Genomic DNA, 25,706 nt, shown 5'->3' with positions numbered 1-25,706 from the left:
AATAACATGAAGGAGCCATATGTAAGAATTGCACTTCAGTTATTCATTAATTAGCCCTAATATTTCAATAGACATTAACCCTTTTCAAAAGCCGATACTCAGCCAGTTTTAGTTATTGTTTTGATTGTGTGTTTTCAGCGGATTTCCCGCCCTCCACCAATCAGCCAATTACGAGATCAATTCTTTTTCTTTGTCCAATTTGCCACAGCTCTGTAGGCTACGTAAACTAAGGTTGCTACAACGTTTACAAATAGTCTAATAGTCGGGTCTTAAATGAGTCATGACAAAATCAGAAACAAAACAAGAATATGACCTGAAGAGCAGCAAAATTGGTGTCGAAGCTTTTTTATAATGGAATTCAAAATCGATTTTGATTCTAAATTACCCGAGTGAATCGATTAATCGTTGCAGCACAAATGGAGACAACTGGAAACGAAGACAAAAATTGGCGAGAAATGCCAACGTTGCATAAAAAGGACACTTGGAATACGAACAAAGTTGGCGTGCTCGTGCTACATGCACAATGCTTTGGGATTGATTGACCTGGGCATAGATAGTGTTTTTACCCATGTGCGTATGTTTGCAGGTAATTCCACTCCCGTCCTGGCAGTAGAAACTAACCTAGAGTTTGTAACTTGGCACTTTTATCGTTGTTTTAACTGACCTCGCTAAAAACGATTATTTATTTGTGCACTAACCCAACCCCAATACAATTTGAAACCCTTAAACTGCCTGTGACATGACAAATTTTTTAAAAATAGCATCATTATTGGAATTAAAATTGTATTTTTAGACAATTCGACAATATACAACAATTTCACAAAGCTCAAATTACAACAAATGCATCTTTAAATTTGCCGTTCAGCTCCTCCTGTCATTATAGCGCTCTGGCGCCTCCATCTTGGTGATGACGTCAGAGAATGAGCTATTTCAGCTGATTTAGCTGTGAACCCAATGGAGGAGGAATCGTTTTTCAGCAATTCTGGTTGAAGTGTGGATCTTTCCAGCGATATTGTCGATCCAGAAGAAGCCTGTGGCATACAGGCATATATGTTTGAGTCGTATTTGGAGGAGGAGGAAGATTCAGAATGAGAAAAAAGGCGACAGAGACAACAAACATGAGGCTGATGACAAGAGCAGACTGCAAAATGTCATCATTGTTTTTATCTCTCTACTCCAATATTTTTAAACGATATTATTTGTATCTAAGTGTTTTCCCCGATTGCTAAATAAACTATATGGTCATGACAAGTAACAGTCTTGTGCTGAATGGAATAACAAATATTAAAACTGCATTTATTCTGTACGACAGGGCTAAACTGCATAATGGTCAAAACTGCCGACTTCTTAAACCTTACGAAAGGTATTTTATGCCACCGGCGTTAGTCCGGCCCTTGTCATTTCCCTGTGGGGACTCGGAGATGGTGGAAAGAGCGTAAACAAAAGAGGAGTGTGAGAGCTAGGCTAAATGCTAGCCCGAACCAAGCGGCTCTTCCAAGTCTTTTCCTCGCCTTTTGAACAAGAAAAATCACACAAAACTACCCCAACTCATGTCACACACGGCGGCAGGGGTGATTGCCTTTACAGATCGGCCATCCTCTGGGGGCAAGCAAGTTTCGGCTCGTCGTTCCCCTGCTGCGGCCCCTAACAGGAGTGCTCGTCGCCGGCGATGCAGGAGGGGAAAAAAACGCAGAAAATGTTGCATTCTTGGTGGACAAACCGGCTGATGTTGGAGCGCGTGGCTGACCGAGCCTAGCTGAGGATAGCACTCTCTCGGCGGGCACGCGAAAAGCACAGGGCCGAGGAGGCTGGAAGTTTCGACACAATCGATAACTGTAGACGAGAGCGGGGGGCTCCCCGGGCCCAATCCGAGGATAGCGCTCTCTCGGCGGGTACGCGAAAAGGGCCAAGGGGTGGAACCGCAGACGGGAGCACGTGCCTGCCGGAGCACTGGCGCTACTGCCTTCATCTTTGCGCTGCCGATGGTAGTAAACTTTTATAGCAAAGTCTGATTTTGCCTCGGCTCCCGTATTCGCTAATAGGGTAGCAATCAGTGAGCTCAGCTGCGCTAGGCATTAAGGGCAATGTAGTTTTGAATTTGAACTGCTGCGTTTGGAAACATGCTGGTTGAATCGCTTGTCAGTTTATTTCAGTTATTGTTTGCGTACAATTTAGAACATTGTATGAGAATAAAAATTGAGTGGGAATAACATTTTGTATACGACAATTGTCGTGATCGTAATTTTTAAAAATGTTGAGTTGGCACATAGCCAACTGTGTGTGTGTATTAACTGGACTACATTTCCATGAGTCTGCATTATATTATTTTTTTAATAATTATTCTTTAAAAAAAAATTTTTTTTTTTTTTTATTGTTTGATTATTTTTTTTAGGAAGAATAAAGCCTGTTGCGTATATCTCCCACTTTTTTTTACTCATCTTTGAGTGATCTTCGAGTAAAATTCAAGTATCTCGAGGCCGGGCCGAGTGTCCTCTTTTTTGGAAATCAAAATATGGTCACCCTAGTTTACTTTGTAATCGCTGTATTCGTATTTGACATAATACAAAACAAGATGTTTACTCACTTCCTCGTAAGTCCAATGGTCCCACAGTAAATATCCACGGTGAATGGGAACCTTTTGAAACTCTTAAAAGGCGCATACGCCTCTCCCTCATACAGAATGATTTTTCTGCAGCCGTTTGGCTGGCGTGATGCGAAAAATAAACGTATTAATCCGCAAAATCAGCTGAATCCTTCGTCCTCATACACAACAGTACACTGTATAGTGAAGAGGACGTCTTCTACCGTACACGTCACAGCGCCCTCCTCCTCAATGCAAGACCGAAGCCGGAAGTCACTCATTTTCATGGTGCGGGATTCAAAAAAACTAAATAAATATAGCGATCGCTTCCACACACATCCAAGCGGTCCATATCATTCAGGGGCATAAAATACCGCGTGTATTATGAAATAAACATGCTTTTTCGTGTCACATGCACTTTAATGTTAATCTTCCTGCTAGTTTGTACTCACATTGATGGAGGGCCAGGACTGGGCATGCTCAGTGTTAATGTAGTCAGGCAGATGGCAGGAGAGTGTGGTGGGACCCTCTGGGGCTGAGAAAGATGGAATTTGACCAAGTTTCCTCGGAGTCAAGAACGAGGGGTGGAGTATTGTTTCCCTCAGTGATAAGGATCCAAGTGTTCGAGGAGGGCTGGTGGCCGTGGAGAGGTACGTGCCTACATCCTGGAAAAGTACAAACTGTTCATTTCTTACTCATTTCATAACAACAGTGTACTGGCAAGCTTCACTTCAACTTGCATCACCTCTTCATCATCTGATGAGTGTGGGGGTGTCACCAATGGGGTGGGCTCTGGTTGATCATCGAGGTGACAGAAATGATGCACCTAGATAGGCATCATAGAAGAATACAATATTTGAAGATTAAAAATGAAATGAATGAATAACATAGAGATTGACTGTGCTGCATTTAAATGAAACCTCAGTAGTCAAAGGGAAACCCAGTTCCAGGGCATGGTGATGAGGACTGCTGCTCAGACTGCTGCCCCCTGTTCTCTCTGATCTCACTCTTCGGTCCCCACCAGCTCCATGAGCTGATGCGGGTCGGACCAGGCTTGTCAAAGGGCGCCGGAGATGCGATTTGGATTGTCCATATGTATGCGTCTCCCCATAAAGTGACCTGGGCTTGGGCAGGGTGGATACGGGGTCTCTCATAAGGCGAGGAGGCATTCTCTGAATGACTGATGGATCAGAGACCTAAGACAGATATGGACTTGAAAAATCAAACTACGGTATGTGCCACAAAATCTATAATGTTGGTTGCTAACTTACCTCAGAGTAACTACGTCGACCCTGGAACTTTGCCCGAAGGTTGCTGCTGGTTGGGTGATGGGAGTAGGAGGCGGGACCGTTGTGCAAGGGAGGTGGGGGTGAGGCCAGCAGCCTCTCAGGGTTTAGGGAAGTAGACTGGGGGGATGTAGGGGAGAAACGCTGAGGGGCAGAAGGAGGACGACAAACTGGAAGGTGGGAGAGAATGCACAGAACAAACAAACTGTATGATAAGATGGTAAAGAAAAATACTTCAAATAGAATAACTGCAGTCAGAATATATTTCCATTTATTCACATACAATTAAGCATATTTGTTCATTGCCATTTAATCACGTTTTGTACAGGTTGTGCACAGAAGTAGTTGCTCCCATATATGGAAACATTTTATTCCACGTTTTAATTATTATTTGTGTAATTGTCTTCTTTGTTTGTCGCCATCTTCTGTTAACTCTGTCCTTTTCAACTATTGCGGTGCGAGTGGGAGACGAGGAAAGACCGGTATGTTTACTGTGTCTAAAAATGTTGGCAGCAAACAGCATGAAGCCAAACGAACTAAAACGTCACTTAGGGACATTGGACCCCAATCACATTGATAAGCCGCTTGATTTTTTTTTTTTTTCAACGAAAACGTGCCAGATATTGCCAATAAATGTCCCGCTTTGTGAGTGGAGTTTTACATCAGTAAACCAGCGCTGTGGCGACCCCTAAAGGAAGAAGCAGAAAGGACAAGAATAAGACTGTTAGAGCCATATGAGGTGGCATACCAAGTTGCTCAGTGAAAAAAAAAAAAAACACCATAGCAAAGGAGCTGATACTGCCTGCAGCATTAGAGATGGTCACGGTCATGATGGACGATACAAGTGTCACTTTGTCCAATAACATTGTCTTTTTTTTAATTAATTTTTGTTTTTCCTGTCATTTTACTCTGAGTTAATGTTGCTAATCATTTTGAATTCAATATTTATTGATTTCATGACATTTTATTTTTCAGTATCAAATGGTCAAATTATGCAGTGTTTTTCAACCGGTGTGCCGTGGCACACTAGTGTGCCGTGAGAGATCGTCAGATGTGCCGTAAGAAATTATCCAATTTTGGGCGGGCGGAGGTGCAGGAAAGAGTAGGTAGAAGGTTTCGTCGAGTGCAAATGAGCAAGGTAATGCTTGTGTTGCTTTCAAGAACTGCTTGAAACCCCAGCACGTCTACTGTACAACATTTGATTAGACTCGTTAAGTGTTTATATACATGAATGTATGCTTTCTATTTTATCCATATGTGACGACCGCCAATCCTCCCCCTTTGTTTTATTCCAACACATTGTCGAGGACAGCAAGGTGGCTGATGGCTAGAAATCTGAGCAGTTCTTGAAAGCGACACAAGCCAACAGCACCATGGTGTCAAGCATGTTTAAACGTCATCTTCAAACGAAACACCCGTCGCTTCAAAAAAAGTTGATGGACTATTTTGTTCACCTCATGAAAACACATAGAATTAGGCAACTTTTTTGGGAGAAACTACAAAGGTTAATGAGAAAGCCCTCAAAGCCAATTAGCTTGTTGCTGAACTTGTTGCTAAATCCAAAAAGTCCCACACGATGGCAGAGACACTGCTACTTGCCTGCAAAGCCATTTTCGGCGAGATATTCTGCCCTGATGTGGTTAAAGACATTGCTAAAGTCCCCCTGTCTGATAATTCTCAGCTTTTGAACTGCTATAAAAAATAAAAACGGAGACTGAGAGCTGTTAAAGAAGAGCTTTGTGTGTGTCTTTCTGCAATTTCTGCCAGGATATCGGCTTTATGTTCATCTAAACAGGCTCAAGTTTCACATTGAGTAAGTATAAATATTGAGAAAAATACTAAAATAATGTACCTTGAGTCAAGGGCGGACTGGTTTACGGGGATACCGGGGATTTCCACGGTGGGGCCGTGGCCAAATGAGCGGTCCCTAAAATTAGCGCACTCGTCATCCAAGCATTACGGAAAATGCATTTCGATCAGGCAGTTGACTTCCGTGTGCTCCAGTTGTTCCCAGCTGTTAAAAACACTCTCGACACTAAAATTTGTATAACGCTACCATTGTCAACATTTAAAAATGAAATATGGTTGGCTCATCTTAAAAGTGCGGCAACTACCTGTGCGTTATGTGTGCTGTCACGTCAGTACAACATTATGGGAATTCCCTGAGCAACGGGTCGTTTTCGTAGATGGTAGGTTACAGTTCTCATTTTTGCAGCACTGTAAATCTACATTTCTGATTAAGTACTGGCTAAGGTTGGTGAATATTAATAGTGGACCTCTTTGACTACTCGCATACTCAAAACTATGCATTTATACTGTACCAAACTCTAGAAAATTTTAATTCAAAGTCCTGCATATGAACTTAAATCAGGTTACAGTTCTTAGTTTTGTGGTATTGTAAATCCACAATTCTGAATAAGTTCTGTACAAGGATGGTGAATATTAGAAGTGAACCTCTCTGAATTCTCCCATCATCAAAAATATGCATTTTTACTGGACCGATATTTAGAAAATTTGAATTGAAGGTCCTGCGTGTGTGCTTTGATGTGGTTACAGGTTACAGTTCTCATTTTTGCGGTACTGTAAACCCACAATTCTGAATGTGATCTGGCCAAGGTTTGTAAATATTAATAGTGGATCTCCCTGACTACACACATACTCAAAACTATGCATTTTTGCTGTACCTTAATTCATTAAATTTGAATTAAAAGTCTTACATGTTAACTTTGATCTGGTACATGCATACTTTTATGAGGTTACAGTTCTCATTTTTGTGGAACTGTAAATCCACAGACCTGAATGAGTTCTGGCCAAGGTTAGTGAATATTAGTAGTGGACCTCTCTGTGTTGCGGGCTAGTTGGCTTCCAACACCGTCCATGAAGCGGGCCGGTCTTTCAATGACTCCTGGGCCACTCTCCCACCCCCAGTCCGCCCCTGCCTTCAGTGTACAGTATGTTGTGTATGACATTTCTTTTGTAAATTCAGGCAAATTGATGCACTTCAAGTCTTTTCTGTTACAAAGTTATACTTAATTTTTGAAGGGAATAGTTACCTTTCTCGCGCACACCATATAACTGTTTGCATTAGTCTAACACATTCATAATAGTAAAGCATTAAGGAGACGTTACTCCATGCCATTTGACACAGTGAAGTTGACCGGCTTATCGGCCCTCGCCTGATAAGCGAAGGAGAGGATGTCAGAATCTCTACGGGGGTCGGAGCGCCCTCGCCCTGCCAAGGTAACATGTTGATAGCGCGGCGTCTTCTACGTCATCACATGCATGAGTTGCCGTGGCAACCACGTCCCAGCCACGAAAGATGACGCACGAACTTGACCTCCCAAACCTGCCACAAAGGGATGATTCCAAGACACGCCTGCCGCCTGGCCCACTCCACCGCAGCTTTCAAAAGGACTGGACACTTAAATAACAACGGTCGCTGCTCGGGAACATTTCTATGTAGCCTTGTTTGCCGACCCTGGATCCAGCAGGTCCATCCGTCATCTGTTTTTGCCTTGTTTTTGATCATTGTCGACAAATAAATTGTCAATCTGTTTTCGGTGAGCCTTCTTCAAACTTTTAGAACATGGAGTCAGTACAAAGGGTTAACACGGGAGTGAACGCGCGGAATCTTGGTCCCCACCGTTTGGCTTGAGGGAGCGGTGCCAGCGGAACAGCATTTCATTCGGCTGGCAATGTTCCCGCGGCTTGGCAGTGGGGGGGAGACAATTCCTTCAGTATATGTTGATCTTTATCATTTTTTTAATATCAACAAGGTCACAATGTTATGCAGAGTTGTACTTATAATAATTTTATAGACAAATGATACGATTTACAGAGGCAGCAGAGAGTTAGGGGGTGCTAAACGTTTACGTCTTCCTGACTGGGGGGGGGGGCGTATCAGAAAATAATTGAGAAGCACTCTGTTAATTTAAGATAATTGAAAAATATGTTTGCCTCAACTTTTTTTCTCTTCACTGCTCTATTGAGATATGTTTGAAAACATTCATCTGAGGTTCAACTAGCATCCACTATAAAATGTTACTTAAAAAAAAAAAAAAAAACTTCTAACCTGAAAGATTAGTTGAAAATTGAGATTTGAAAAAAGAGCTGACAATCCACTCACACATATGCTCTGATTTTTTTGATTCTCAATAATCAGATGATTTTGGTTTTGTATCTCAGCCACCTTATGTCAGATTATTCCTGACGAGCAACAGTGCGTTTTCTTGCATAAAGCAGAAGTAGGCACCTACTGGCTTCTTGTGGGATTTGATGTAGAAGGTCGCTCTGTTTTGCAGCCAATTTTCTGACTTGACCCAACTCCTCTGTCAGCTCGGTGTAGGCCAATGCAAGATTAACTCTAAAACAAAATAAGATTGTAGCATCAAGTATTTAGCCATTCTGATGATAAGGTGAGAACTTACTGTTCATCCCCAGCTTTTTTGATCCATTCTACATCACAGTGCTCACAGTGGGGGGCCAACTCCTGTTACAGAGAAATATGAGCAATATTATCTGATTCTTATTCATATTTTATACATTTAGTTACTGCATGAATGGCCCCACCAGTGGTGGCCATGGACCCTCTTTATACTGTAGATAGAAATTTGAATATTCTACTTTTTGTATATCTGCAATTCAACTTAGATGGTGAGTTTGACATTTTAAAGGAATGTATAAAATGCAAATCAGTTACTTGCTTAAATGTGTAACTGTCAATGATACCGATGATGATGACAATAAACAACAACAACAAATGACTTGCCTGGGTTGAATTTGACTCTTTGAGCCTACAAAACTGTAGCTTTTCTGAGTCTTCAAATTGTTGGTTTTGAATTTGTGGTTTTAATAGAATGAAAATCTTAATCAGCAAAATTACAACAAGGAATTACTTCCGTGAAGTTGGCCCCCATTAGATGCAATTTTATAGCAGAATGATGTCATTCGTTTGTGCTGTTTGTGCTCGTGTGATGAAATACATTTTCGTTCGTGCTGCTATCATGCTATCGTTTTTGAGGTATTTCGAGTGATGATGCTGCACAGCCCCCCCACTTATTGAAAAATGGACCCGAAATAGTGCCGTCAGTTTATGCTACGCTTGTGCTGGTTTGTGCTGTAAAACTTTTCATTTGTGCTGCTATCGTTTAATAGATATTGAGATATTAATTTTGAGTGATGATGTCAATCGCAGCACCTCTGTCGCGGCTGACGAAGCGTACCAATTCTCTCGATAACAGAGGGGTGTCCCAACAACTAGTGCACACCTTTGGGTCCATTTTGCAGTAAATGGAGGGCGAACTCGAAATTAATATATCAATATCTCAAGAACGATAGCAGGACAAACAAACATTTTTATAGCACAAAAAGTAAAAACGTAGCGTAATGTAACGTAATGACTGATTGTTGACCTCTAATTGACCTATAAAAGAATTGTTAATATCTCAAAAACAATGGCAGCACAAACATTTTTTCAGAATAGACAAGCACAAATCTAGCACAAAGAATTACATCATTTTTCTATAAATTTGTGTCTGATGGGGTGCCAATTTGGTCAAGGAATTGCTTGAGATATGTCAATTCTCAGCTTAGGGGTGACCATGCATTTGCGGTGATGGCGCCCAGGCTGTGGAACCAATTACCACTTACTATTAGACAGGCCCCCTCACTTACGGATTTTAAATCACGCCTTAAAACATTTTGATTTTTCTTCAGCTTTTAATGTGCAATGACAGTTTATGACCTTGTCTTTTATTTATTTTATTTTATGTGTTTGTTTTATTTTAAAGTTGACTTATTTTGCTGTGTTATGCTATGTAAAGCACTTTGGTCTCCTTGGCGGATTTTTAAATGTGCTATACAAAAAAAAGTGATATTGAAGGAACACGGGGCTCGGGGCCAATTAATAGAGGGCCTATCTCGGTCAAAGCTGACCAAGTGGAAACACAGACAAAGAGCTTATTACGTTGAAAATTCTTGTGAATAAATGCTTAAATCCCTTAATTCTTAATAGATATGGACATAAAACAGTCTCGATTCTTGGTTAAAAGCAAAAAAACGTGCAGTTAGCATTTATTTTATGTAAATATTGCGAACTATGATGCCAATGCCGTAGCAGCTAATTTCTCCCACTGATTTTTTTCACAACGTTTCAAAATGCATGCATGGTTCGAAAAATATAATAATCACCTTGAATCCTCCAAGAAATCACTCTTGAGACAATCCTTCCTATTTGCATGCCGTACAGCTTTTTCACCCTAAATCTGGCATTAGATCGCTGCGTGCGTGCGTGTGTTTGAGAATAACTACTCTTGGTGTGGGCAGGCCCCCTATTTGAAGGCGTGGCACAGTGTATGATGGATTTGACCCAACAATTTAATTATGAAGTCTATGATATCGCTTTAAAATTTAATAACTCAGCCCGCACTCAACTCATTCAACTGTCCATAAAAAATCCCATGCATATATTTTGACACTGGCATTAGACATGTGTGATCAATGGCTCACGTTCGCAGTTACATTCCTTCATTCTCCCCCTCCCACTCAAGATGGCTTGGACACAGAGCATCGTCAATGGCAGCCAATGAGTTAACAGGGCAGTGACCCAAAAATATCCCAAAACCAACAGGAAGTGACAACAAATCAACAGGAAGTAACCTGGAAACGTACCCAAATTAACAGGAAATTATGCAGGATTTAGAGGAAGTGGCTTGTAAATAGTGTATCTTAAAATGACATTGAAGTGACGCAAAATGAACTCATTGCCTGCCATTGACAATGATAGATATCCAATTCACTTCTACTGGAAGGACAAGCTGTGGATACTCATCTTTCGGTGACGCTGAAAGCAGTAGCCATCCAATGGATGTCTTGCGCCGTCAATGGCAGCCTACCTTCTTTGACCAAAATTAACTGGTTCAGCCCACATGAGATCTAAAGCTAGGTTCAGACCACAGGTCTTGATGTACATTTCCGATTGTTTTTCATATCTGTTTTTTGGGGGTGCCCGTTCAGACTACCTTTTTCCATTGAGCCCTGTCATGTATTATGCATGCACTCTAACTCGCAGTCCGACACGCGCTGAAAAAACTGACCTGCATGCGCAGAAGCATCAAAACAAATGCCTCCACATGCTGGCTCTACATCATTCTAGGGGCTCTACATCATTCTAGGGTGATCATACAGTATTTTGATTTCCAAAAAGAGGACACAAATAACAGACATAAATAATCTAGGGCTGTCCCAAACGACTAATTTCCTCCCGATTAGTCAGCCGACTAGGCATTTAGATCTTTTATATTTGTGTGTCTGTTCTAACAGGCAGGTAGTGGATTTGACATTTATTTTAAAGTTTTCTCAATGTTTAAATAGTCTACATATTTTATGATCATTATAAATGCATTTACACAACGAAATAATGCTGGAAAAGTTTGTTAAATATAATTCTCGTATGAGACCATAGTGCCACATTCGTTTACATTCAGCGAAGACAACACAGGTTTCCGTAAAGCATCTTCAACAATCAATTTGAATCCTTTCCATATCCCACTCCTACTGCAGTTGTTTGCTTTACAATTCCCTTTTCTTTAGTTTGTTTTTCACTCCTATAACTGCTCCATATCGAAAAGGAAATCGCTGGATGCTCGCGGAAGGAGCCAGGGCACGGGAGGGGAAGATTGAAAAGAGAGCCACTGCGTTCAGATGTGCAGGCATGCACAGCGCCTTCTCTGGTTTATCCAAATTATTAATTTTATTTAACATCCATACATCGTTTTAACATAAATATAGGAATATATATTTATTTTTTAAAAAGTTAGCAAGAGAGGAGTCGGCTCGACCTGACCGTAAATAATCACACATAAGTCGCTCAAGAGTATAAAACGCACCCTCTGCCATACTATGAAAAAAACTGCGACTTATAGTCCGAAAATACGGTACTCCATTTTGACCTTATGGAAGTGGTCACCCTAGCGTCAATGCATCAATGAGTTAACAAGGAAGAGACTGATAAATACCCCAAAACAAACAGGAAGTGACGCAGAATCAACAGGAAGCTACCTGGAAGTGCCCCAAATTCATCAGGAAGCAACCAATGAACAGGGGGCAGCTCAGGAATGCAAACAAAATATCAAAAGAAAATTATGCAAAATTTAAAGGAAGTGAAAATGAAGGAAGAATGAGCATTCACAGTCAGAATGGCTTGGTTGTTGAGTGCTGTTAACGAGTTAACAAAAATAAGTTTGACACCCCAGGTCTAGTAAACCAGCAGAGACAATATTCAGGTCTACCTCTTTGTGTCTCTGCACCTCTTGTAGCTGGACAACTTCCTTCTGCAATCTCTGAAGCTCCGCTCTCAGCTCTTTTTCTCTATGACACGCTCCTTCAGCCTGATGCAGTGCTCCTTCCAACTCAGCTTCGAGACGCTGCAATTTGAGGTCTGAGAGAGCGTCCAGACTGCGGGAGCTCTGCAGCATTTGCAGGCGCCCCTCTTTCAACATCACACAGACAAAGCGATAAATACAGATTACACCTCCGCAATAAAAAAAAAGTTTTCTGTGCAATGCTGCCAGATTACTGTTTAACATTCATGAAATCAATTGCAGTTTTCTATAGTTGACTGGAGATTACTGTCGATGTCAAGAGTACTAGTACCAAGAGGTTTTATTTTTTTGCTCGGAAGAGTAACCTCTAGTCTGATCCACGTCACTTGGTACATCTGGTACAGTGGTATGAGAAAGTATCTGAACCTTTTGGAATTTCTGACATTTCTACATAAAATCACCATCAAATTTGATCTGATCTTTGTCAAAATCACACAGATGGAAAAAAAGCAGTGTCTGCTTTAACTAAAACCACCCAAACACATCACAAGAGCTGTCTGAAGACCTGTGATCAGGGATTTTTGATTTGTATAAAGCTGGGAAAACCATCTCTAAAAGTCTGGATGTTCATGAATGGACAGTGAAAGAAGTTGTCTAAAAATGGAGAGAGTTTGGCACGGTGCTTCTCTGCCAAAGAGTGGCCGTCCACCCAAATTGACGCCAAGAGTTCAGCGCAGAATACTCAGAGAGGAAAAAAACAACCCTAGAGTGTCTGCTAAAGACTTACAGAAATCACTGGGACAGTCCAATATCTCTGTGCACACATCAACTATATGTAAAACTATGGCCAAGAATGGTGTTCATAGAAGGACTCCACGGACGAAGCTATTGCTGTCTAAAAAAACATTCTTGCTCTTTTAATATACGCAAAAAGGTTCTGGCAAAATATTTTGTGGACTGATGAAACCAAAGTTGAATTGTTTGGGAGTAACACACAACGTCATGTGTGGAGGAAAAATGGAACAGCTCACCAACATCAACGCCTCATCCCCACCGTGAAGCATGATAGAGGGAGCATCTTGATTTGGGGCTGTTTGTTGCCTCAGGGCCCAAATCAAGATGCTGTCTGTCAGACAGTTGAAGCTAAAATGAGGATGGATGCTGCAACAAGACAATGATCCAAAACACCGAAGTAAATCAACTTCAGAATGGTTTCATAAGAACAAAATTCACGTTCTGGAGTGGCCATGTCAAAGTCCAGACATGAACCCCATTGAGATGGTGTGGCATGACCTAAAGACAGCGATTCATGCCAGACATCCCAGGAATTTGACTGAACTACAGCAGTTTTGTAGAGGACAATGGGCCAAGATCAGTCCTGATTGATGTGCCAGACTGATCTGCAGCGACAGGAAGCGTCTGGTTGAAGTTATTACTGCCAAAGTGGGGCCTCAAAATATTAAATGTGATGGTTCACTTACTTATTTTACCCCCTTCTGTCATTGTTTGCATGCTATCCCCATTAAAACATAAAATCCTATAAATGTTTTGGTGGTTTTAGTTAAAGCAGATACTTTTCTCATCTGTGCGATTTTGACAAAGATCAGATCACATTCGATGGTGTACAGTGGAAAACATATCCGAACCTTTTGGAATTTCTCTCATTTCTGCATAAAATCACCTATCTAGAGCGAGCATCACTGCATAAAACACAGTAGAATGATAGCACACTCAGTCAATGCAATATTTTTGCTAGAAACTCACCTCTGGGTACAACTAGACTGGCATGTGGTTGGCTTTGATGTTCATCTTTATCACGGAGTTTAGCGTTTAGTTTTTGAAGGGAAGTTTCTCTTTGTCTTAAAGCTGTCTCCAGACTGCAGATTCGCTCCATATGCTGCTCTGCTAGAGTGGTCTGCAATACAAAATATGTCAAACTGGTACCTAGACTGATAAGAGCCATATATGTGTGTATGTGTTAACCATTTTGTCAAGATCTCTCTGGATATTGCTTTTCTCGATGTGAATCTTCTCATAGGCTTGAATGACGTCCTCTAACTGCTCCTCTCTGTCCTTGCTCTTCTGAAGCTGAGAGTGAGAGAAAGAGAGAAAATTAGTCATAATGAACAAGAATGAAATATAAACATGCATAATGGAATGGGTGAAAAATGGGTTCTCAAAATCAAAATTACATGGAAGAATTGCCATAGGCACGATTTCTTGAATTCTTAAATTTCTTAAATGTTTTTTCAAAAATTAACATTTTAAAGTCAGTATATTTTTAAAGGAAGTATGAAGTCATTTTCACGATTTGTTTTTCTAAGTACTTTAATTAAGTAATACTTTTTTTGGAGATGTGGTGTCTGTTGCTGGTTCTTGTTGTTTACTTTTACAGCCCAGGTGTGTGGCAGTGGGCGGTGACCCCTGCATCACACCTGCATGCAAGCTCATCAGCAAAGTATTTAATTGCAGGCAATCCAAGAGAATGGTGCCGAGATACAGTATTGCGTTGCTTGTTGCCATCACCAGTTTGTCCCCTTTATTTCTTGCTGTATGCTTGTTTGTCTTGTTTTGGATTTACTTGTTGGTAGTGATCTTCAGATAAAGCGCCATGAGGCATCAACACTTTTAGCCGATTGTGCCCGTATATATGCCAACAGTTAGTGATGGTGAGATAAAGCTTCGTGAGGCACTGAACCACCTGAGCCAGTTGGTTTGAGAAAGGGTTCATTTTTCAAAGCTTCATGTGAGAACAGTACCAACTACTGGTTAAGTGTATGATCACAGTCAGTTGTCTCACCACATGAGTGATTCATTGATTTTTTTTTTTTTTTTCCATTGTGTGTGTGTGTCTGTTAGGAATTTATCTAGGAAAAATATTGTTTGACCAAATCTATCTACAGAGAGTATCACATGTATAGACAGTTTTTCTTCACTTATCGCTGTTAATGGGGACCATAACCCACTGCGTAAAGTGAAAATACCTGAAGTATTGTAACGCCCCCACCCTATTTTTAATATATTTTTTTGTGTGTGTCTATACATTAATTCAATTTTTAATTTAATTCAAAAGAGGGATTTGTAGAAATATATTTCCATTTATTCACAATGATCATATGTGAACAATGCCACTTTGTAACTCCATTAAGTCCATTGTAACTGGCTGCAAGTGTGATTTGGTTATTATTACCACCTGTTATGTGCCACTGGTAAGTAACAGGTGCTGTTAATTAACAAATTAGGGAAGCATCACATGATTTTTCAAAGGGTGCCAATACCTTTGTCTGGCCCATTTTTGGAGTTTTGTGTAAAATCATAATGATTTGATTTTTTTCCCCATTCTTTTTTGTGTTTTAACTTTTTTCATATCAAGCAAAATAAATGAAGATATTACTACCAAAGTACTTATAATTACAATCATTTTCTGGGGAAAATTGAGCATTATCTGACAGTATTGAAGGGGTGCCAATACTTTTGGCCAGCAGTGTAGCTAAAAAATGTGAAGTTCAGTATAGATTCTTTAAACAGAGATGCCCCTGATACCAGGAGGTCAAGGAATGCCTCAGCAGATGCAACAATGGAGGTGCAGTGATACTTTACTGAACCACCAACGGGAAGAGCAGAAAACCCACTCATTTACTGTCAGATCCATCAAAATCTGTTCTAGTTAGCGAAACATTATAATGCCTGCCGGCATCATTGTAAGTGAGTAATTTCTAAATGTGGAGAAGTTGTGACCAAATCAACAAATGATCTCAGTCCAAAAAGTGTTCAAATAATAATGTACCCCAATAAAAACCTTTGATTGTTCTCCATCCCAAATGATGGCCATAGCACAAGTATACATATATATATGTATATATTTTCCCTACATTACTCTCATTAGTAACTCAAAACACACATTTTTAAATCTTTGTAATTCAATATTACTGATTTTGTAAATAGTCACCCGCTTGAAATATTCGCGTTAGCCATATTTTTGTCAAAAACGCACATTTCTTCAGAATGCTGGCCACCTCTGCTAAAATTGGCAGCATTCTTAGTTAAATGGATCGCTCAATTCTGCCCCTGAAATAAAATTATTAATAAATACAAGTAAAGTATTTCATATTTTCCAAATGATAATACTAATAATAATTCATTTTAAAAAAGAGTGACACAGGCGATTATTTTCAGAGGACGATGAAATAGCACATCAAAATCAGCTCTCCTGTGGGCATCAAATTTCAAAGGAAAGATGCATTGAGAGCCCCTGCGGCTTTAGATTTTGCCAGGAGAGGTCAGTGGTAATGAAGCTTCATGTACTGAACCTATTTTCGAAGCAATTTGCCCAAGCTTCTCAAAAGCTTCATTGGCCATCACTACGTATCAGTATAAAGATGACATCAAGTGATGAAGATATACTTTGGATGAAAATAAATATAGCGAGAAATGGGCTTAAATGGTCCACATTTAACATGTAGCAACAAAAAGTAATGGTGGAGAAATGAAGGCAATGAGAGTTTGAACATTTTCAGTCATATTTATCTTAATTTTTGAAACTGTACAATGATAGTTATAGCCATTTATATGCCAACTGTACCTCTTGGGTGAGAGAGTTAATCCTGTGCTGCAGGTTGGATGTCTCCGATTGGGCGATATTGTTATCTTTAATAATAGGCTGATAAGAAAAGTATGCTCTGTCTTCTCCAAACGTGTTGATCATTGGAAACTATACAGAATAAGACCATATTAAAAGAGAAGAGAAAACAAAAACATTAAAATGGATAAAGTCATTCATGCATTCATTATGTTGTGCACCTTGAGCTCGTAGTGCTTGAGTTTTCTCTTGATGCTGCTGTTCTCCCTCTCCAAACTGGCAAGCCGAGTCTTTATGTCATGATAAGCTGCAGCCACAGCCAATCCTGACGCTGGATACATATCATCTTGGAGATGATCAGGTGACCAGTCAATTGCCGACATGTCATCACGGAGCCCTTCACCCCCACCCAAGAGTTCAACCTCTGCTGTGCCGAATACTTCCATCAATAGTTACCTGTAGGAGAAGGAAATAGTAACATTGGTCAAGGAAATATGATATCACTGATTCTTTAGTGTTGGGGCAAAAGATGAACCACAAAGAGAAGTGTTATTTAAATAGTATTTAAATAAATTTATAACATACACACAATGTTAGATGTAAAGAAATTATAAATCCTGATGTTACGTTTTAGCATACATTATTATCTTATTTATTTTTTCAAATCTGACTTGGGTTTAAATACCCATGTTATTTCTCTTGTCCTCAGCAAGAGATCCCAATACTCAACAGAAACTGAAGCTTGTGAAATTGTTGAAAATGTGAGAGCATTTACATTTAATCAAGGATTATAAATATATTTTAAAACATTGTTTTGAATATGAATTAATATTTTCTATCAAGATCTGAAAATCAAGTTTATGTCAGAATTGTATTTTTATTTTTTTTAAACTTCATTAAATCAAACAATACCATCATCACCTATATATCGAAAGAACCCTTTCCAACAAAACTCCACATGGTCAAGTATGTTTACAATTTTTATTATTATTTTAATATTTTTAATGAACAATGTCAATTTTCCCATGATCACAGCTGGATGTGCATGTCATGTGTTATGTTTGTGTTATCACATTTTTTATAACCCATAATGCTATTTAATGCTAATTGGATCGTTGTTCCACTAACTGAATTATTGATCATGTATCATTACACACCTAATATGCAATTTAAAACAGTTATTCAAACCACGTCAAAATTGTGAGTCAAAGTACATTTTAATGTTCACATTTATTGCCACTGTTCACTCTGGGAGCTTTAGAGCAGGTAGTGTGTAATGAAAAATATTTCACTGTAATAACAGCACTTTGTACAGTATAGTACAGTAATTTTACAGTGCACTTGCAGGAAATAATTTTAGCAGTATAGCACTGTATGTTGGATTACAGTATATTATTGTAATGCTTTTTGCTGGTTGAAATGAACAAACAATGATTATTATTCATTTGAATCCAGCCTATTCATGTTAATCATGACACCCAGTTCATATCAGAAAGTCCTACAATTCACAGTAAGTCTGGACTTTTTCATGTTTTTTTACTTAAGGCTTCTAACTTCTTGTGCTCTGCAATACTATCTGAACACTGTTTGTCTCGCAGAACAGAGGAGCGCAGAGTGAAAAGTCCAAAAGAGCATTCTCGCTGATGCTATTTTTAAGGAAAAAAACAAAAAGAATCAGATCTGACAGATCACGCAGACCTCACACTTAACACCATTTCTGAGAAGCAACAGCACAGAGTGCTCATTTTACAAGTTATCTAACTGAACTTAATAATCTTCAAAATAATAATTAGGGGTGTGACAATATATCGATATGGTAGTATATCACCATATTTTGTATCCCAAAAGATTATCGACATGCAAGAATCTATACCGTATATCATTAAAAAAAAAGTGTTACAAGTGTTTAAAACAGTGCTAGTGTGAAAGCACCCTTAGACCACATTGTGAAAAAGTTTGTGTAAGTCTGCATATAATGCACTAACAAGCTGATTCTGATTTCTGAGAGCAGGTGAATTATTTGTACCTAGTATCCAAGTGTGCAATAATTTCTTTAAGTATGTGAAATGTCAATGTGTGCACACACAAAAAATGAATACTGTACTGCAGTAATGTTCAGCCAAATCTGTTGAAAGAATGAAGATAATATTATCTGATCTATCCATATTTTTAACAGGGGGGGAGGGCAAAAAGAAAAAAAGAATTCTTTTTCTTCCCCATGTTCAGACACTGGGCCAATTAGCTGATTGAGGTACTGGACCTCTTGCCAATTTAGTTGGTGACTGAACAGAAAAGACTTAACATGCATCAATTTGCCTGAATTAAATAAATAAAATTTAAAACATCCAAACTGTAAAAAAAACAGTCAAGGTACACTTTTTGACCATTTAATACAGAAAAATACAATTGAACAAAATCAATAAATAATAATGTTACATACGCTTCGTCATATTTCCTTGTCTTAGCTCTTTATATCTCCGCTGCTCTTCGCGGTGTGCTCTTGTTTGGTTCAAAATGCTGCGCATACTCTGAAAATGAGAGCGCCACTGCCACCCACTGAGTGGATGTGCAATTACACTAAATTCTAATTCTAAATTCTAACATAGACATCATTACAATTGACATGTCACTTCGTCATTCTTTGCGCGACGCCTTATCAGAGGGGGTCGAGCTTCATTTAGTAATAGCCAAAGACAGCACACGCTCATGTCGGATTTAAGCTTGGATTTATTTACGAGTGGATTTAACTACGAAGGTTGTACTGCATACAAACAGGAAGGATTATCTCAGGAGTGATTTGTTCGAGGATTCAAGGTAAATATTATATTTTTCATACCACGCATGCGTGATTGAAGCATTTATTTGCAGGAATTTTTTCTTTTTTGTTTACACATGGAGGCGGCTAATTTTCGTAACTGACTAGCCCCATTGTTTACTTTTAACCAAGAATTGAGACTGTTTTACGCCCATATCTATGAAGAATTCGGGTATTTAAGCATTAGCCACGTTTACATGCTGACTTTTATTCATACCGATTCAAATCATTCCGAATGGAAATTTCACATCAGCTGTTTAAATGTCATTTCATCTATTCCGATCCAGCGTTTACATGTGTCTGCTTTTATTCCGAAAGGACGTTTGACAACTGCCGTCTGACATGCGCAGATTAATCAAAACAAAGCGTCACGTTGCAAAACATGGAGATCGATCGTCAGATCAGCTGCTGTTTTAACTTTTCGAGTGGAAACAAAACTTCAGAATGACACGCCGTTCATTTAAAAAGTTGTGTGGGTGCGCTGTGCGTGTGCTTGGAAGCCATGTTGCAAGTGACGTTACTTACGTCACCAAGTGACGTCGCCACGTCAGTACGGAGCATGTGCAGAAAGAACGCAACCAGACACCATTCTGCTTCCCTGTTTACATGATATAATTTTACTTCTAATCGGTTTGGGAAAAGGAATATTCCACCCCTGTGAATCGGAATGAAATTCCATTCGGTTTGGACCTGTTCACTCCGAATGAGGTGTTTATATGGAACACATTTATTCGGTTTGAACAAATATTCCGATTGTAATTGGAATATTTGGCTCCATGTAAACGTGGCAATTTAGTCACAAGAATTTTCACCAGAAAAGCTCCTTTTTATGCCAGGCAGCCGCTAGCCTCATTCGCTAACATAGTAGCATGATACTTCGTCAATTTACGTAAAATAAACCCTAACTTTATGGTTTCTTTGCTTTTAACCAAGAATCGAGACTGTTTTACGTCCAGATCTATGAAGAATTCGGGGATTTAGGAATTTATTCACAATAATTTTCGTCAGAAAAGCTCCTTTTGCGCCAGGCGGCCGCTAGCCTCATTAGCTAACGTAGTAGCATTGTACTTCATCAATATATGTAAAATAAACCCTCACTGTACAGTTTCTTTGCTTTTAGCCAAGAATCGAGATTGTTTTACGTCCATATCTATGAAGAATTCGGGGATTTAAGCATTTATTCACACGAATTTTCGCCAGAAAAGCTCCTTTTACGACTTGCTGCCGCTAGCCTCATTCACTAACAGTATATAGTGTATAATGATAATGAAGGGCTATTCCATTCTATAATAAGTTGTGATTGTATATAGAAATTATTAATGATGTATTCACATATTATTTATGATTGATTCTGCATGTTCTCTTGAAGTATTATGTTTCTGATGTTAAATTGAGTGATTTATTGGCTGTTGAAAACTTGCAGTAAATAAAAAAAAAATTAAGTGACTATTTTGGTCAAAACCTTATACGATATTTTAAAAATGGCTATTGATCCTGAAAATATCGGCGATTATCTCTGCATTTGGTGATTTTTGTGCATCTAGTGTAAAATCGGAGACTTATAGCCATTTTAAGTTGTATTATATTTGTATAGAAAATAATTAATCAAGATTTTATAAGGGAACAATTTTGAATGTTTTGATGCCGCTGCTCATGGAGACTCATATATGCCTGTTCTGGTTTTAAGTCGGTAGCAGCTTTGGTTTTGTAAATATTTGAAGTTTTTGAAAATAGGCCCCCTACGAATTGGCTCCGTTTCCCGTGTCATGTCAATAGGTTATGAAGTCTATGATTCTAATTAGTATGTTCCCTGAGGTCATATGTGCCACCCCCAGCTTTGCTCTGCCCCTTCCTGGGGTCGCCCCACTATTTTAAAAGTACTGAGTTAATGTAAATTTTTAGGTGCCTATTGGTAGCTTTTGACTCCGCCGACAGTTTTGGTCGCATGCCTAAAGATTCTAGGTTTCAATCGTTTGTGCGTGAGTTCTGGCGATCGGGTCGGGGGCCTAAAACAGCAATAGCCCTAGAGGAAAACAGGTCAAACCATGTATGTGGTATGTGCATAACTCCCACTACTTCAGCCTACGCTGTCTTTCTTCTCACACATCCACATTCAGCCCACACGCAGCAAATGTGAATTGCCTCCTTCCTCTAAATCTTGTGCTCCATTTCCAGTCAGCATTACGGCACTACGCACTCACTGCAAGCCAAGGGCAGATCAGAACATGGCCATATGTTTTCCTCGCATATTTTTTTCATTTATTAATGGGCCAACATAATATGTTGTGCATAACCCCCCGCAGTCAAGTGCAACAACTCAAGAGTTGCTTGTTGTTATGGTATCACAATAATTAGTTTGTGTACTTACAACACCTCAAAAACATTTTTGATTGCACTGACCACTTGAAAATGTATTTTGTCAACTCTGAAATTATCAGCTAAATTGTCAAGTTCAAGCCTATTGTCAACAACGGTATACAATATAGTACAATACAGTCAATAATAAGAACAACAATATTGAACTCAAAAATAAAAATCAATAAATAAATATAAGACAAGAAATAACCACCAATTGTTTAGAAGCCCTGTAGAAGAAGGGGCAAATTAATATTTCAGTCTGCTTGTCCTGTATCTTGACCAGTGTGTCATATTTGTTTGAGTTCTCAGTTCTTTTTCCTATATTCAGCACCTGACTGAGCCAGATGGGCGTGGTAAGGCGACACACCTGTGCTGCATTAGGAAAGCTCGATATTTAAGGAAGCCTGTCACCATCTGCAAGTGTCGGACTATTACATGCCAACCTGCTTGCTTACCACTGTGTGCATCGTCTCGAGTTCTACTTGCCATTTACGGTTGTATTCTTTGTTATCACGTTGTTGTAGTGCTAGTATTTTTGTTGGACTTTGCCATCACTTGTTTAGCCTTTTTCCAGCCTTGTGGCTTCTCCTTAGTTTTCTTGCCGACTAGGTTCGTGCCATTTTTATTTTGTATTTTGTCTCACGTGTTCTGGCGTGCTCCCTTAGTTCTCGTTTTGTAATAAATATAACAAACTTCAACTTCTGTGTTTGGATCCATATTTAACGGCTAGCCGTTCCTAACAGAATAGTCCGACCAAATGGATCCCACAGACTTGGAGGGTGTTCGCAATGCTCTGGCTGGTCACGACCGCATGATCGGTAAACATGAGCAATCGTTACGCGAATTAGTGCGTTTGATCGGTTCTTTAACCACAAGAATTGAAAACATGGCATCCCCTATACAAACTAGTGCTACTAGTAATATGGACGCGGCGTCTGAACAATCCACCCCACCGGCGTCATTTCGGGAGCCGGTATTGCCACACACTCGTCGTTACGAAGGCGAGCCTGGCGCATGCCGACACTTTTTACACCAGTGCTTCCTCGCCTTTGTTCAACAGCCATACACGTTTGCTAGTGACAGATCCCGGGTAGCGTACGCTATGAGTCTACTCACCGGTAAAGCAGCTACATTGGCCATGGCGGTAAGCAACACAAGGCCCGCGATCCGTAATTCATTCGAAACTTTTTAGGCGGAGTTCGTGACAGTTTTTGATCATCCTGTTAGAGGCAAGGAGGCAGTCAGCCGCCTGCTGGATTTTTTTTCAGGGCGATCTGTCCGCAGCTGACTACTCCATTCAGTTCCGCATTTTGGCGGCGGAGTGCGGTTTTGGTGACGCAGCGCTGTGTGGAATTTTTCGGCGCGGCCTGTCTTCTAAAATCAAAGATGAGCTGGCTTCCCGGGACAAATCTTCAAGTCTGGAGGAGCTGATTTCCTTAGCCATCTCTCTGGATGGTCGGCTGAAGGAACGCGAGAGGGAACGGGCCATGGTGCGTCGAGGATATCCGTGGTTGTCGCCGAGGAGCTGCCCGACTGCCATCGGTGAGGACGGCTTCGTTGAGTCACCGGTCGTCCGGGCGCCATCGCAGAGTCCAGGCTCGATGAGGGAGAAGTCCATGCGAATCAGCGGTGGGCGTCTCTCTGCAGCGGAGCGACGGAGACGGATGAGAGCAGGTGTGTGTCTGTACTGTGGTTTGCCGGGGCACCGTCTCGCCACCTGTGACGTGATCCCCTCGCGTTGACCTGGATCTGCTCTCCCTGGGGTTCACCTTCCCTGAGGGGGGACGAGGTTCGTGCACAACAACGTCCCATCAAGTGAGTCGCCTCACGGAGTGTTAAAAGAACAAATAAAACCCCAGGATATTACGAGACTGCAATTACAGGGGGAAATGTCGCATGGTGAGGTTAATATTGGGATTACTGCTCTAAATGATTCAGGGGCAGATGATTGTTTTGTAGACCGGAGTGTTGTAGAAGCTCTCAAATGTCCTTTAATAAAGCTAGCTAGACCCAAAAGGGTTTTGGACCTCGATGGGCGCCCCCTGGCGGACGTGAGGTTTATTACGGCGCCACTCAAAACTAGACTGTCAGGGAATCATTTTGAAATCGGTAGCTTTCTGGTTATGCCCTGTAAATCGGCTCAAGTTGTGTTGGGGCTCTCCTGGTTAAAAGTGCACAACCCTAATATTGACTGGACCAAAACACAAATATTAACATGGAGTACATTTTGTTATTCTCACTGCTTGCGCTCTGCAAGTTTACTTCCCAGCCAAGCACAGGCGCCTACCGAGCCAGTTGATTTGGGGAATGTTCCGGCCGAAAACCATGATCTCAAACAAGTTTTTAGCACAGAGTGTGCCAAGACACTGCCACCGCACCGTCCGTATGATTGTGCGATTGAATTGTTGCCTAACGCCCCGCTACCTAGCTCCAGATTGTACCAGGTCTCTAAACCAGAACAAGAGGCGATGAGGGAATACATCTCCTCTTCCTTGGCTGCTGGCCTTATTCGCCCTTCATCTTCTCCTTTGGGGGCGGGGATTTTCTTTGTCGGCAAAAAAGATGGGGGTCTTAGGCCGTGCATCGACTACCCGGGTCTCAATGAGATTACCGTTAAAAACAAATACCCGCTGCCGTTGTTAGATTCGGCTTTCGCCCCATTAAAATCAGCCACCATATTCACAAAATTGGATTTGCGCAGTGCTTACCACTTGGTCAGGATTCGTGAGGGAGATGAGTGGAGAACCGCTTTTAAAACCCCGCTCGGGCATTTTGAGTACTTTGTCATGCCTTTCGATATCACAAACGCAACTGCTGTATTCCAGTCTCTCATAAATGATGTATTGCGTGATATGTTAAACGTTTTCTATTTTGTATACTTGGATGACATTTTAATTTTCTCAAGAAATGAGCAGGAACATTGCCAACATGTCCACATGGTTCTACAAAGACTTCTCGAGAACAAATTATTTGTCAAGGCCGAGAAGTGCAAGTTTTACCGTGGGTCAATACAGTTTCTGGGTTTTATAGTGGAAAAAGGAAAGCTCAGGCCTGATCCAGCTAAGATCCAGGCTGTGGCAGAGTGGCCGACTCCCACGTCACGTAAGCACTTACAAAGGTTTCTTGGGTTCGCCAACTTTTACAGACGTTTTATTCGCAATTACAGTATGAGGGCCGAGCCACTTACTAGACTGACTTCGAACAAACGGCCCTTTGCATGGTCTTCTGCGGCAGAGGCCACATTTGTAGGTCTAAAACGTGCATTTACGAGCTCACCCGTCCTAGTCTACGCTGATTCTGATCTTCCTTTTGTGGCAGAGGTTGATGCATCGAGTTCCGGAGTGGGGGCCATTCTATCCCAGAGGTCTACGGTTGACTAGAGACTGCACCCCTGCGCATACTACTCCCGCCGCCTCAGCCCTGCGGAAGCCAATTACGATGTCGGCAACCGGGAGCTGCTCGCTATCGTACAGGCATTGCAGGAATGGAGGCACTGGTTGGAGGGGACGGAAGAGCCGTTCCAAATACTCACGGACCACAAAAACTTGGAGTATCTTCGAGCTGCCAGGTGCCTCAACTCCCGCCAGGCCCGTTGGGCATTGTTCCTGACCCGCTTTAACTTCGTGATCACTTACCGTCCAGGGTCGAGGAACGGGAAGCCCGACGCCCTGTCAAGGCTGTATGAACCATTGGAAGAGGGTCCTTCGGAGGAGCCGGTGGTACCAGAGAACCTGATCGTTGGAGCACTGCGGTGGGAGGTCGAGCG

General features: G+C 40.8%; 1 protein-coding gene across 3 annotated transcripts in view; it reads right to left on the bottom strand.

The window, feature by feature from the left end:
- LOC130904532 (TANK-binding kinase 1-binding protein 1-like) overlaps nucleotides 1–25,706 on the bottom strand; it is a 54,507-nt gene that overhangs the window by 8,679 nt on the left and 20,122 nt on the right. For 2 of the 3 annotated variants that reach the window (XM_057817349.1, XM_057817350.1), the window contains exons 2-12: nucleotides 16,989–17,223; nucleotides 16,771–16,899; nucleotides 14,172–14,276; nucleotides 13,953–14,103; nucleotides 12,156–12,355; nucleotides 8,295–8,356; nucleotides 8,124–8,230; nucleotides 3,853–4,037; nucleotides 3,502–3,777; nucleotides 3,327–3,407; nucleotides 3,034–3,246 (exon numbers count right to left, since the gene is read on the bottom strand). In XM_057817349.1, the coding sequence (XP_057673332.1) occupies nucleotides 3,034–3,246; nucleotides 3,327–3,407; nucleotides 3,502–3,777; nucleotides 3,853–4,037; nucleotides 8,124–8,230; nucleotides 8,295–8,356; nucleotides 12,156–12,355; nucleotides 13,953–14,103; nucleotides 14,172–14,276; nucleotides 16,771–16,899; nucleotides 16,989–17,213 (1,734 nt within the window). In that variant the 5' untranslated portion in view covers nucleotides 17,214–17,223. The remainder of the gene's footprint in view (nucleotides 1–3,033; nucleotides 3,247–3,326; nucleotides 3,408–3,501; nucleotides 3,778–3,852; nucleotides 4,038–8,123; nucleotides 8,231–8,294; nucleotides 8,357–12,155; nucleotides 12,356–13,952; nucleotides 14,104–14,171; nucleotides 14,277–16,770; nucleotides 16,900–16,988; nucleotides 17,224–25,706) is intronic. The other variant, XM_057817351.1, reaches the window with a different exon arrangement.

Source organism: Corythoichthys intestinalis, chromosome 16, assembly GCF_030265065.1.
Source record: "Corythoichthys intestinalis isolate RoL2023-P3 chromosome 16, ASM3026506v1, whole genome shotgun sequence".
In the NCBI taxonomy this organism is placed as follows: domain Eukaryota; kingdom Metazoa; phylum Chordata; class Actinopteri; order Syngnathiformes; family Syngnathidae; genus Corythoichthys; species Corythoichthys intestinalis.
The sequence above is the reverse complement of the archived record's forward strand: the minus strand, read 5'-3'. Positions and strand labels throughout refer to the sequence as shown.